The sequence below is a fragment of the Ranitomeya imitator genome, chromosome 3 (genome assembly GCF_032444005.1).
Source record: "Ranitomeya imitator isolate aRanImi1 chromosome 3, aRanImi1.pri, whole genome shotgun sequence".
NCBI classification, from domain to species: Eukaryota; Metazoa; Chordata; class Amphibia; order Anura; family Dendrobatidae; genus Ranitomeya; species Ranitomeya imitator.
In genome coordinates this window covers 81,620,992-81,633,464 of record NC_091284.1, presented here as the reverse complement: position 1 = coordinate 81,633,464, position 12,473 = coordinate 81,620,992, and the positions used below count along the sequence as shown (strand labels likewise).

General features: G+C 41.8%; 1 protein-coding gene across 5 annotated transcripts in view; it reads right to left on the bottom strand.

The window, feature by feature from the left end:
* Window positions 1–12,473, bottom strand: part of ST3GAL6 (ST3 beta-galactoside alpha-2,3-sialyltransferase 6) — a 208,582-nt gene that overhangs the window by 9,934 nt on the left and 186,175 nt on the right. For all 5 annotated transcript variants that reach the window (XM_069761009.1, XM_069761007.1, XM_069761010.1 and 2 more), the window contains one exon: window positions 7,510–7,696. In XM_069761009.1, coding sequence (XP_069617110.1) covers window positions 7,510–7,696 — 187 coding nt within the window. The remainder of the gene's footprint in view (window positions 1–7,509; window positions 7,697–12,473) is intronic.

The following is a 12,473-nucleotide window of genomic DNA, read 5'->3' as shown; positions in this document are numbered from 1 at the left end:
CAATGAGAAAATGAAATAAGTATAAAGTCACAAGTAAATACCGTACATAGAATGGTGGTAAGAACAATATGTGTACTGTTATAGTAAATGTTATGCTCCCGACACATCGGTTGTCTTGCACTGAACTTTATCAGCATGCTCATGAGACAAGTGTACCCTGATAAAAACGCAGCAATAAAAACACAGAAATAAAAACGAAGCAAATACCAAGCAAAATAACGCAGCAAAAACTAAACAAAGCCTGCTTTTAGAAAGCGGCCTAAACTTTGCATAAAAAAGGTGGCAAAAACTTATGAACATGGCCTTACTCTTCCTGAAAATGTATGAATAAATCGACAACAGGGTTATAGAATTGTACTTGGGAATAGGAAATACCCAAATATAGTCCAGCACTGTCAGCACCAATTTGATTAACTATACGGACAAATCCTATTGACAATGGTAATGTTTACATGTTGCGTTTTTGAAATCTGCAGCATGTCACTTCTTTCAGTCATTTTTCACCTATAGAAAGCAATGAGCAAGTGCAAAATCACAGCAAAAAATGCAGGTATCAGGTTTGGCTGCATTTTTGGTGCAAAAACCTAAAGATGTTGCTGCATAACGTTTTATTCGGGGCACTAAAGGTTATCAGCACGCACAAGAGACAATAAAAACACAGAAAAATAACAGAAAAAAATGCTGAAAAAAAAGATTTTTGTAAGCAGCTTCTTCACTGCTAGGAGAGCAGGTTTTGCCTGCAGAAAATTTGCAGCAAAAACGCAATGTATGAACATAGCCTAGGAGTTACATCGGTTTATTAGAATTTCCTGAAAGAGTAACAGAGGAACAATACTGTGCAGTTTTTTGTGAAAATATGATCCAGATGAATATTTTGGGAAACACAACTAATTATTAGAATAAATTGACTGTATGTGAATATCATCAATATATTCACTTGTCGATTGTGCGTCGTCCTGTCCAGCTGACGCTGCTAGCTCTTCTATTACTTCAGTCTTTTCTGAACTGACCTAGATTCCCGTCCATCAACAGAAAGTAAAGGGGTTGTCCACCTTTGTGGACTTTTTTTATATACTCAAATGCACGTATTTGGGACTAAAAATCATTTACGCAATTACGCTTCATTTAAAAAATTTGCTCCGTTTTTCTTTTAAATGTTTTTTTTGTTTCGCTCCACATTCAACTTTGATGTGGTCAGTGGTTCTAAATCAGCAGAGAGGAGCTCAGAAAAGGACAAGACAAGAGTTAGAAACTCTCCATCATTCAATCTGGATGATCTTACGGACAGATTCTCAGTGAATTCATTTTGCAGCCAACATTAGACCGTGCAACACAGAAGCTGTAGAAGGTAATGCAAACCAACGGCAAACATTTTTGCATGCATTTAAGTAAAATTAAAAATATTTTGTTTTTCAAAAAGGTGGACAATCCAATTCTATTAGGAGGTTTAGAAGTAGAAAGAAATTAAGAGCATAATGCACAAAGGAGTTCTGCAGTAGCGAAGGACTGAACTTTCAGATACACTAACCTATCCAAACTGCTGCAGAACCTCACACACTACTTCATAGCTACAGCAAAAACTCTATTGGAAGAGAATGGCAGGTTGAGCGTCAAGCAGTCTATGACTGACGAGACACTCCTCGTCTTTTGAAAGAGGTAAGCAGCAGCTATGATGGCTAGAACATCAAATCTGCAAATGAGGTGTTCCTAATGCCAAATGCATTAATTATGGAAAGAGACACTCAAATATACTCTTTAATGACACAGGATGTAATACACGGTGTTTATTCTTCATTACGGGTAAACGGTTCATGCAGGAGACAAGAATGTTAAACAGGAAGTTTTATAGGACACAATCACGTTTAGCATACCGTATATAAATACACAGGGATGTTCATATTAGTAACGTAAACTAAGTAAACTCAAGTAAGTTAATGGAATTAATTCAGAGAAAAAAAAACCAAATATATTTTAAAAAGAAAAATGGCTAAGACAGAAGAGACTATGAAGAAATGTCCTGTTGCACTATAAGCAGAGATTTCACACACTGCGCTCCGAAAGCAACAAATGTGAACTCACAGATTTTCACAAGGTAATTATCCCTAATTTTTTTTTAGCAAGTGACAGGTCCTCTTTAAATTGTATTCATGCGCTGGGGAAAGTGGACATTAACTCAAAATTCACTTTTAGTTGGCATACAGACCAACAATAAAACGCATCTTTTACACTGCACCTGATATGTCTCAGGCAACCCGCTGATTTCAATGACAGCCATGGAATACTTCATTTCCCCTGTGGAGGCACTGCAGGGAAAGGTGCAGCGGTGGGATACTGATTATCTCATCATTAGGGGACCCTTCTACCACAGGAGAATTCACCATATTTTTAGTCCTCGATATCCAAAACCCATACATTTTATGCTAATGTTGCTGTGCGAGGCCTTGATTTTTAGAATAAGGACTTCCATTTATTTTTATGCACCATACTGAAGTATAAACAGGTTTACTAAAAGATTATACCCAAGATCAACCATTTCTCCCAACATGGAATCTTGTGCAATTCCTTAACAAAAGACTGTCTGAGATTAAAGAGGTTGTCCATTGATGACCTATCCTTAGTATGGTCAATGTGTGATCTGTGTAGGTGCACCCTCGCCGAGCAGCTGTTCTCGGTGCCGGTGGCTCAAACTGTTCAGATGTCCGGTACCCGGAGCAGCTCCATAAGGCCATTTTCATACTAGAGTTTGTGTGAGCAGCGTAGGCCTGCGTACTTCTTTCCTTAAGATCCGCATGTCTCTTGCATATCTATATTTAACCTTGTGTACGCAGGGACATGCATTGTATGCAGATGCATCCCCGTGAGTCGCTTTGACGTGCCCGCTGAACGCAACATATCGTGTTAGGCGGACACGTCAAAATGATGCACAGGGACGCATCCACATACAATGCATGTCCCTGCGTACACAATGTTACATATAGGTACGCAAGACACATGCGGATCCATACGCAGGCCTACGCTGCGCACAGAAACGCTAGTGTGAAACCGGCCTAACTGAGCTCTTCTGGCCATCGCTGGCACAGATAACAGTTGAGCGGGGGGGGTGTCAGGCACCCCCATCGATCAGACATTGATGACCTGTAACTTTTTTACATATATTTCGTATCGCCGCATTCAGAATCGCCCCATCTAGCAATAAAAGAAAAGGATTAACCTGATCGCTAAACGGCGTAGCGAGAAAAAAAGTCAAAACGCCTGGTGACAGGTTCACTTTAACACGCACTTTCGGCAAGCACACCGGAATTCCCGCCCATTAGCATCCGTGTCACATGACCACGGGTCGCCGATTTGTTGGCATAACAACCAGAGCTTTCCAGCAGACTTCTATGGTTATCACTGCTGAATTGCTATGAGTGCCGCCCAGTGGACGACGCTCATAGCAAGTCAGCAATTCCACTACAAACAGGCGATCTGATCATCGCCTCTATGTAGCAGAGCTGATCAGGTTGTGGCAGCTTCTAGATTCCATGGAGACTATTGAAGCATGCCAAAAGTTAAAAAAAATAAATAAATAAAAGTTGAAATCACCGCCCTTTCGCCCCATTCAAAATAAAACAATAAAAAATAAATAAAACCCACACATATTTGGTATCACTGCATTCAGAATCGCCCGAACTACCAATATAAAAAAAGAATGAACCCGCTTAATGGCATATCGAAAAAAAACTCAAAACGCCAGAATTGCATTTTTTGGTCGCTGCAACATTGCATTAAAATGCAGTAACGGGCGATCAAAAGATCGTTATCTGGACCAAAAAGGTATCATCAAAAACTTCAGCTCAGCATACAAAAAATAAGCCTTCACCCAACCCGAAATCACAAATAATGGAAACGCTACGGGTATCTAAAAATGGCACAATTTGTTTTTTTAAATAAAGTTTGGAATTTTTTTTTTCGCCACTTAGACACCAAACATGTCTATGTTCTTTTTTTTATCTGTGAACTTGTAATGACCTGGAGAATCATAATGGCATGTCCGTTTTAGTATTTAGTGGACCTAGAAAAAAAATCCAAACAAAAATCCAGTGTAGAATTGCACTTTTTTTTTTGCAATTTCACCGGACTTGGAATTTTTTTCCCCCATTTTCTAACTTAGATTTTTGCCTTGTTGAATGATCCCTGGAACAGATAGTTCATTGGTGAACAGGGATGAAAAGTGCCTGTTTGATACCTCAGCCTTTCCTGTGTCCCCTATTATTATCATCTTTTAAGGGGCCTATGCCATTTTTTTTCCCTTTTTGGCATTGATGCATTTATAAACTTTGGGGGGATTTATTTTTATCTCAGCAATTTCTTTCTCTGTGGATAACTTTGCTAGCTTGATTTCTTTTTTTACATTTCTTACTTATAGCTTTATACTACTGAAATGCTATTTCTGAATGGTATGATCACCATAAAGGAATTACATAGGTAGGGTGACCATAAAGGCATCACATAGGTATGGTGACCATAAAGGCATCACATAGGTAAGGTGACCGTAAAGGCATCGGATAGGTAAGGTGACTGTAAAGGCATCGCATAGGTAAGGTGACCGTAAAGGCATCGCATATGTAGGGTGACCGTAAAGGCATCGGATAGGTAGGGTGACCATAAAGGCATCGCATAGGTAAGGTGACCGTAAAGGCATCGGACAGGTAGGGTGACCATAAAGGTATCGCATAGGTAAGGTGACCGTAAAGGCATCGCATAGGTAGGGTGACCGTAAAGGCATCGCATAGGTAGGGTGACCGTAAAGGCATCGCATAGGTAGGGTGACCGTAAAGGCATCGCATAGGTAGGGTGACCGTAAAGGCATCGCATAGGTAGGGTGACCGTAAAGGCATCGCATAGGTAGGGTGACCGTAAAGGCATCGCATAGGTAGGGTGACTGTAAAGGCATCGCATAGGTAGGGTGACCGTAAAGGCATCGCATAGGTAGGGTGACCGTAAAGGCATCGCATATGTAGGGTCACCGTAAAGGCATTACATAGGTAGGGTGACCATATAGGGATTACATTGCTAAGGCGACCATAAAAGGCATCACATAGCTATGGTGACCAGAAAGGAATCACACAGGTACAGTGACTATGTGAGGGAATGCAGGACATAAAACACCAAACAAATAAAAGTGAACTTTCATCTATAAATACAAAAAAAAAAAAATGTAAGCGCTGTGGACTGAAAATTCTAGCACCCCATGTGAAAGGTCGCTCCGGATCCCATGTAATTAAATGGAGAACTGCATTTTGGCCAACTTCTTTATGTATATTATTCTTATTATACATTTTTATAGCGCCATTTATTCCATGGCGCTTTACTTGTGAATGGGGCAAATATAGACAAGTACAATAAACATGAGTAAAACAAGGCACACACAAGTACAGGAGGAGAGAGGACGCTGTCCACGAGGGCTCAGTCTACAGGGGATGGGTGAGGATACACTAGGAGAGGGAAGAGTTGGTCATGCGGCGGTTCAGCATACAGAGGATCACTGCAGGCTGTAGGCTTCTCAGAAGAGGTGGGTCTTCAGGTTACTTTTGAAGGTTTCCATGGTAGGCGAGAGCCTGATGTGTTGGGGTAGAGAGTTCCAGAGTATGGGGGAAGCAAGGGAGAAGTCTTGTATGCAGTTGTGGGAGCAAGAGAGGAGTAGAGAAGGAGATCATGAGGGGATCGAAGGTTGTGTGTAGGTAGGTAACGGGAGACCATGTCACAGATGTATGGAGGAGACAAGTTGTGAATGGCTTTGTATGTCATTGTTAGTGTTTTGAACTGGAGCCTCTGGACAATAGGAAGCCAATGAAGAGCCTGGCAGAGAGGAGAGGCTGGGGAATAACGGGGAGACAGGTTGATAAGTCGGGCAGCAGAGTGTAGGATGGATTGGAGTGGTGCCAGAGGTGAGACGAGAGAGTGGGAGGTTGCAGTAGTCGAGGCGGAAGATAATGGCATGCACTAGTGTTTTTGTGGTTTCATGGTCAAGGAAAGCACGGATCCGGGAAATGTTTTTGAATTGGAATCGGCAGGAGGAGGCAAGGGCTTGGATATGTGACTTGAAAGAGACGGCAGAGTCAAGGCTCACCCCGAGCCACCAAGCGTGCGGGACTGGGGAAAGTGAGCAGCCATTGACATTGATGGATAGGTCAGGTGGAGGGGTAGAGTGAGGTGGGGGAAAGATGATGAATTCTGTTTTGTCCATGTTCAGTTTTAGAAAGCGAGCAGAAAAGAAAGATGAAATAGCAGACAGAATAGCAGATGTATATGCACCTTTTACCTGACTTTCTGACAGCACAGCAGGCGTCTCCCACGTACAATCTGTTCCTGTAATCAGACTTATATTATGCAAATCACTTATGCTAATAAAGGGTGTGACTCAGGTAAAACTTGCTTACTAAAGGGGTGGACTGACTTCTATAATATACCGTATTTTCAGAAGGCAGGGATGGTTTTAAAATAATAAAACCATGTTTACTCAAAGGATCTAACCTCTCCAGTCTGGTATCTCTGGCAGGACAGGAAGAGATGATGTCCTGTTGTTCTGTCCCCTAATTGCTATGACACATCCCAAGTCTCTGTGTCTGATGACCAAAAAACAGGTCTTCGCCACAATGAAGGGGTTGTCTATTACTGACTACCGCTTCTTGACAGCTCACTCTGCCGAACAAAAAAACACTGCCTACACAACTGCAGGAACGGTGAGGTTCCTCCAATCTCTTCGATTTGTCTCCTGGCATCCATGTATCATAATGTCTAGTAGTGGAGAGTGTCTAAGGCACTGGCCTTAATGCACCAAAGAAGATGTTACAAGAAAGTTCCCGTAGGATTATTTTGTGTACTTTTGTGTGGTACTAAGTTTTCTCTAGCAGTACTGCAGAAACGAATGAAGCAGAGAGTGACCATATGCACCTCCGTACCATTCAAAATGGCCGTTCTTGAGAGAGTTGGGGGTTCCAGCAGTTAGACGGCCAAAGGTCAGCAAGTTAACCCCTATCCTATGCATTGGGAATAACTTGAGATTTTGGGAAAAGTACTATAAAAGTTTTTCTGAATGGGTCCAGAAAGGGGAGGTGGATGATGATTGTTGATGATATGATTACTTGCCGGGATGGTGCGAATGTGAAGGCTGCAGCTGATCAATGGCAGTGGTCACAAGATGCCTCTGACCGATGCAGAAGCCAGCAGACCGGTGGCATGAGGAGTATAAACCTTTAGGGAGTGATTCCATTAAAAATAGTTTATTAAATAGAGAATAACTTGTAGATTTTTATAAATTCAAAGGGTAGGGTCATAAAACGGCAAGCTAAACGTCTAACACATCCAAAAAAATTTGCATGTTCATCTTGGCAAATTTGCTCTGCCCAAATTTTGCATACATGTCCTAATGCAAATCATTTAAAAAAAACAGAAGTCAAATCAGCATCTACACAGCACACATTATAATGTATTGCAGTGTACGCCGCCGTATCACTACTCACTTACCACAGTTCTGTGTAACAATAATTCTGACAACCATTTGACATCATGAGGCTTGAACATCATAAGCACCACTGTGGTGTTAGGATCATAGTGCAAACTGTCAGAAAAGATAGATTCTGGATAACATAGGCGGAAAGTAGTCTTTTGGCCAACATCATCTTCATACCCTAGGACAGGGCCGTCATTCATCCTTATAAATAAGAAAAAAAATGTTGATTATTTTTATAATAATATGAAATCTGATCATTAAAAGTTACCAAAATGGTAATCCATCTACACTCTTTTTGAGCTAGCAGACGTTTAATGTCGCCACCTCGCACACCACACTGAACATGCTGTATACCTCTAACCATGAATGATTTGGGGTTACTCTGATGGAATGGTTTATAATGTTTAGGTATTGTCTTTAATGTTGTAAAATCCGTAACAGTGGCTGCTGCCAAAATGTCACGTACATGTTCTCGTGTCCGTATTCTCAATTGGCGTGATGTCAAGCCAATATATATTTTTGGGCAACCGTACGTCGCATAATATATCACCTGTGTGGTAGCACAGGTGACAGATCGTTTGATGGAAAAATCCTGTTTACCATCAGCCGAGGTAAAGGTCGAGGTTCGTAAAATATTCTTGCAGGCCATGCAGTTGCCACATGGATAGCAACCCTGGGGTGGACCGCGAGATCCAAAGTTTTTTTTTGCAGGGACAGGACTGTGGACGAGAATGTCGGCCAGATTCTGACTTCTTCTGGCTGTCATTAAAGGATATTCAGATAAAGAGGTTGATAAGACAGGATCCGTCTGCAAGATGTTCCAATGACGTTTGAGACGTTCTCTCATTTCGGCCAATTGTCCATTATAGGTTGATATAAATCTTATTTGGTCTGATTCTTCTTTAATCGTTTTTTGTGAATGTAAAAGGGGAGCACGATTGCTCTTTTTAGCCCTCATATAGCCCCGCCTGATGCACTTATTGCTATATCCACGCGTCCGAAATCTGTCCTTTAGGTCCTGGGATTGATGTTCAAATCCCTCGTCCGATGAACAGACACGCCTCATTCTCAAGAACTGGCCCACCGGGATGGCCCTAATCGTGGCACTCAGATGGATGGAACCCGCATACAACAGTGAATTGAGGTGGGCTTTCGATATACATCCGTCTGTATCTGCAGTTTGTCATCAACCAAGATCTTAATGTCCAGAAATTCCACCTCAGTTTTACTGTATGTATATGTCAACTTAATATTAGATGAATTAATGTTTAGGCCATCCATTAAGGACTGCAATTGTCGTTCATTACCCTGCCAAATAAGAAATAAATCGTCGATATACCGCAGCCAACACTGCACATGGTCGGCGGCCTGGGCACCCTCCCCCCAAAAAATGCCCCTCTCCCAAAAAACCAGGAAGAGGTTTGCAAAAGAGGGCGCAGAGGCCTCCCCCATCGCAGTGCCGCATTGCTGCAGATAAAAGACGTCACGAAAAACAAAAAAGTTGTGAGTCAAAGTGTAATGAAGCAGTTCCAGTATGAGGTCACACATAGGGCCATCCCAGTTGCTATTAGTCAAAAAGAATCGACAGGCCTCAATTCCATCACAATGTCGAATACATGTAGAGAGCGACTCAATGTTACAGGTATCATGTATCGGTCCAGAATCACACCATCAATCCTGGCAAGGACATCCATAGTGTCTTGAGCATAGGAGGGCAATGACTCCACTAATGGCTTCAAATAGTTGTCTATAAATTTACAAATTGGTTCGCATAGCCGTCCCATGCCGGACACGATGGGCCGGCCCAGTAGATCAATGGGATCCTTATGAATTTTAGGAATAAAGTATATCGTCGGGATCTTAGGGGCCTTAGTCAGTAAACCCTCCAAAACCTTTTTAGGAATAATTCCCTTTTCAAATTATGGATTACAGTCAAGGTGAAGATCTGTTGTTCTATCTCTTAGTTGTCTGAATGCCTCCTTTTCATACATCCGCTCTGGCCATATAACAATGTTGCCCCCGGCTTTATGACAATGGCATTACAATTTCTAAGGTCTCACAGGGCAGTCCGCTGTAATGCCGTAAGATTGTCATTTCTTCGTGTTTTAGCCATGCGTCTACAATCCTCCATGACCAATTTTGTAAAGATGTCAACAGGGGTTCTCCATTGAAGACATCTATAATTGATAACTTTACTACAACTTATTGATCGGTGGGAGTCTGCCCACTTAAAGGGTTTTTCCCATGACCTATGTAAATTATAATCAACATTTTAATCAACAGATCTTGGAATAATAATAATTTCCACAATTGGATGTGTTTAAATAAAATGTTCCTGTGCGGAGATTATCTTATAAATGTGCCCCTGCTGTGTACTGTGTAATGGCTGTGTCTGACAGTGAAGGAACATGGTCTGATCATACCACACAGCTTCTGGGCAGGAGAGGAAGGAAAAGAGTATACAGACCGGTAAAGCATTGCTTAAAAACTGGCAGTGAAATGCTTTATCTCACAAAATGAATCATCTGCGATCCAGTGTTGTCCTGTCTGTATACTCTCTTTTGCGTCCTCCTGTGGTATGATCAATCCATGTTCCTGCAAGTTCAGACACAGCCATTAGACAGTACATACCAGGGGCACATTTATAACATTATCTCAGCACAAACATTTTTTTTTTTTTTTTTAACACATTCAATTGTGGAAATTATTTTTATCCCAAGATCTATTAACCCCTTACTGACCGCCAATAAGTCTTTTCACTGACTTGTTATATAAGAGCATAGCATCCCCATACAGGTGACAATCCAGCAGCTGTCAGCTGTACACTATAGCTGACAACTTGCTGCATCAGCCACGATCAGTGTTGGCACCCATATTTGTTTAACCCCTTAGATGCTGCTGTCATTAGTGACTACATCATATAAATGTTTAACAGAGTGTGGGGGCTTCCTCTTCAGCCCCATCGGCACCCTGAGATCATGATTGTGTAGTACTGATGTTTGCCATGGCAATTCATGACCAAATAGTTGCCATAGAGTCTAGCGGCTATAGTAAGATGTGCAGACGTTAGCGACATTTAAGTGATAAAAATACACTTTTGAATTCCTGTCCTGTCACTTTGCATTAATTACTGAAAAATACCTGAAGGGTTAATAAACTACCCGCCAGCAGTTTTCAATATGTCAAGGGGTGCGGTTTTTAAAATGGTATGACTTTTGAGGAGCTTTCCTATATATAGGACCCACAAAGATATTTTTTTTTATAAATGAACACAAAAAATATCAACCTAAATTTACCATGATTATAAAGTATAATGTGTCATGAAAAAACAATCTCAAAATCACTGGAATATGTTGAAGTGTTCCAGATATATTACCACAAAGTGACACTGGTCAGATTGAAAAAATTTGGCCTGGCCACTAAGGGGTTAAATAAAATGAAGTTTGTTTGTGGGAAAACCCCATTAAAACCCACACCGATTGGCAGAACAGAGTGGCAGCATTCATCTAGAATGGAGTGGCAGCATTAATCTAGAGTGGAGTGGCAGCATTCTTCTAGAATGGAGTGGCAGCATTAATCTAGAGTGGAGTGGCAGCATTCATTCTAGAATGGAGTGGCAGCATTCTTCTAGAATGGAGTGGCAGCATTCTTCTAGAATGGAGTGGCAGCATTCTTCTAGAATGGAGTGGCAGCATTCTTCTAGAATGGAGTGGCAGCATTCATCTAGAATGGAGTGGCAGCATTAATCTAGAGTGGAGTGGCAGCATTCTTCTAGAATGGAGTGGCAGCATTTATCTAGAATGGTGTGGCAGCATTCATTCTAGAATGGAGTGGCAGCATTTATTCTAGAATGGAGTGGCAGCATTCATTCTAGAATGGAGTGGCAGCATTAATCTAGAATGAAGTGGCAGCATTCTTCTAGAATGGAGTGGCAGCATTCATTCTAGAATGGAGTGGCAGCATTCATCTAGAATGGAGTGGCAGCATTCATCTAGAATGGAGTGGCAGCATTCATCTAGAATGGAGTGGCAGCATTAATCTAGAGTGGAGTGGCAGCATTCTTCTAGAATGGAGTGGCAGCATTAATCTAGAGTGGAGTGGCAGCATTCATTCTAGAATGGAGTGGCAGCATTCTTCTAGAATGGAGTGGCAGCATTCATCTAGAATGGAGTGGCAGCATTCTTCTAGAATGGAGTGGCAGCATTCTTCTAGAATGGAGTGGCAGCATTAATCTAGAGTGGAGTGGCAGCATTCTTCTAGAATGGAGTGGCAGCATTCTTCTAGAATGGAGTGGCAGCATTTATCTAGAATGGAGTGGCAGCATTAATCTAGAGTGGAGTGGCAGCATTCATTCTAGAATGGAGTGGCAGCATTCTTCTAGAATGGAGTGGCAGCATTCATCTAGAATGGAGTGGCAGCATTCTTCTAGAATGGAGTGGCAGCATTCTTCTAGAATGGAGTGGCATCATTCTTCTAGAATGGATTGGCAGCATTAATCTAGAGTGGAGTGGCAGCATTCTTCTAGAATGGAGTGGCAGCATTCTTCTAGAATGGAGTGGCAGCATTTATCTAGAATGGAGTGGCAGCATTCATTCTAGAATGGAGTGGCAGCATTAATCTAGAGTGGAGTGGCAGCATTCTTCTAGAATGGAGTGGCAGCATTCATTCTAGAATGGAGTGGCAGCATTAATCTAGAGTGGAGTGGCAGCATTCATTCTAGAATGGAGTGGCAGCATTCATTCTAGAATGGAGTGGCAGCATTAATCTAGAGTGGAGTGGCAGCATTCATTCTAGAATGGAGTGGCAGCATTCATTCTAGAATGGAGTGGCAGCATTAATCTAGAGTGGAGTGGCAGCATTCTTCTAGAATGGAGTGGCAGCATTCTTCTAGAATGGAGTGGCAGCATTTATCTAGAATGGAGTGGCAGCATTCATTCTAGAATGGAGTGGCAGCATTCATTCTAGAATGGAGTGGCAG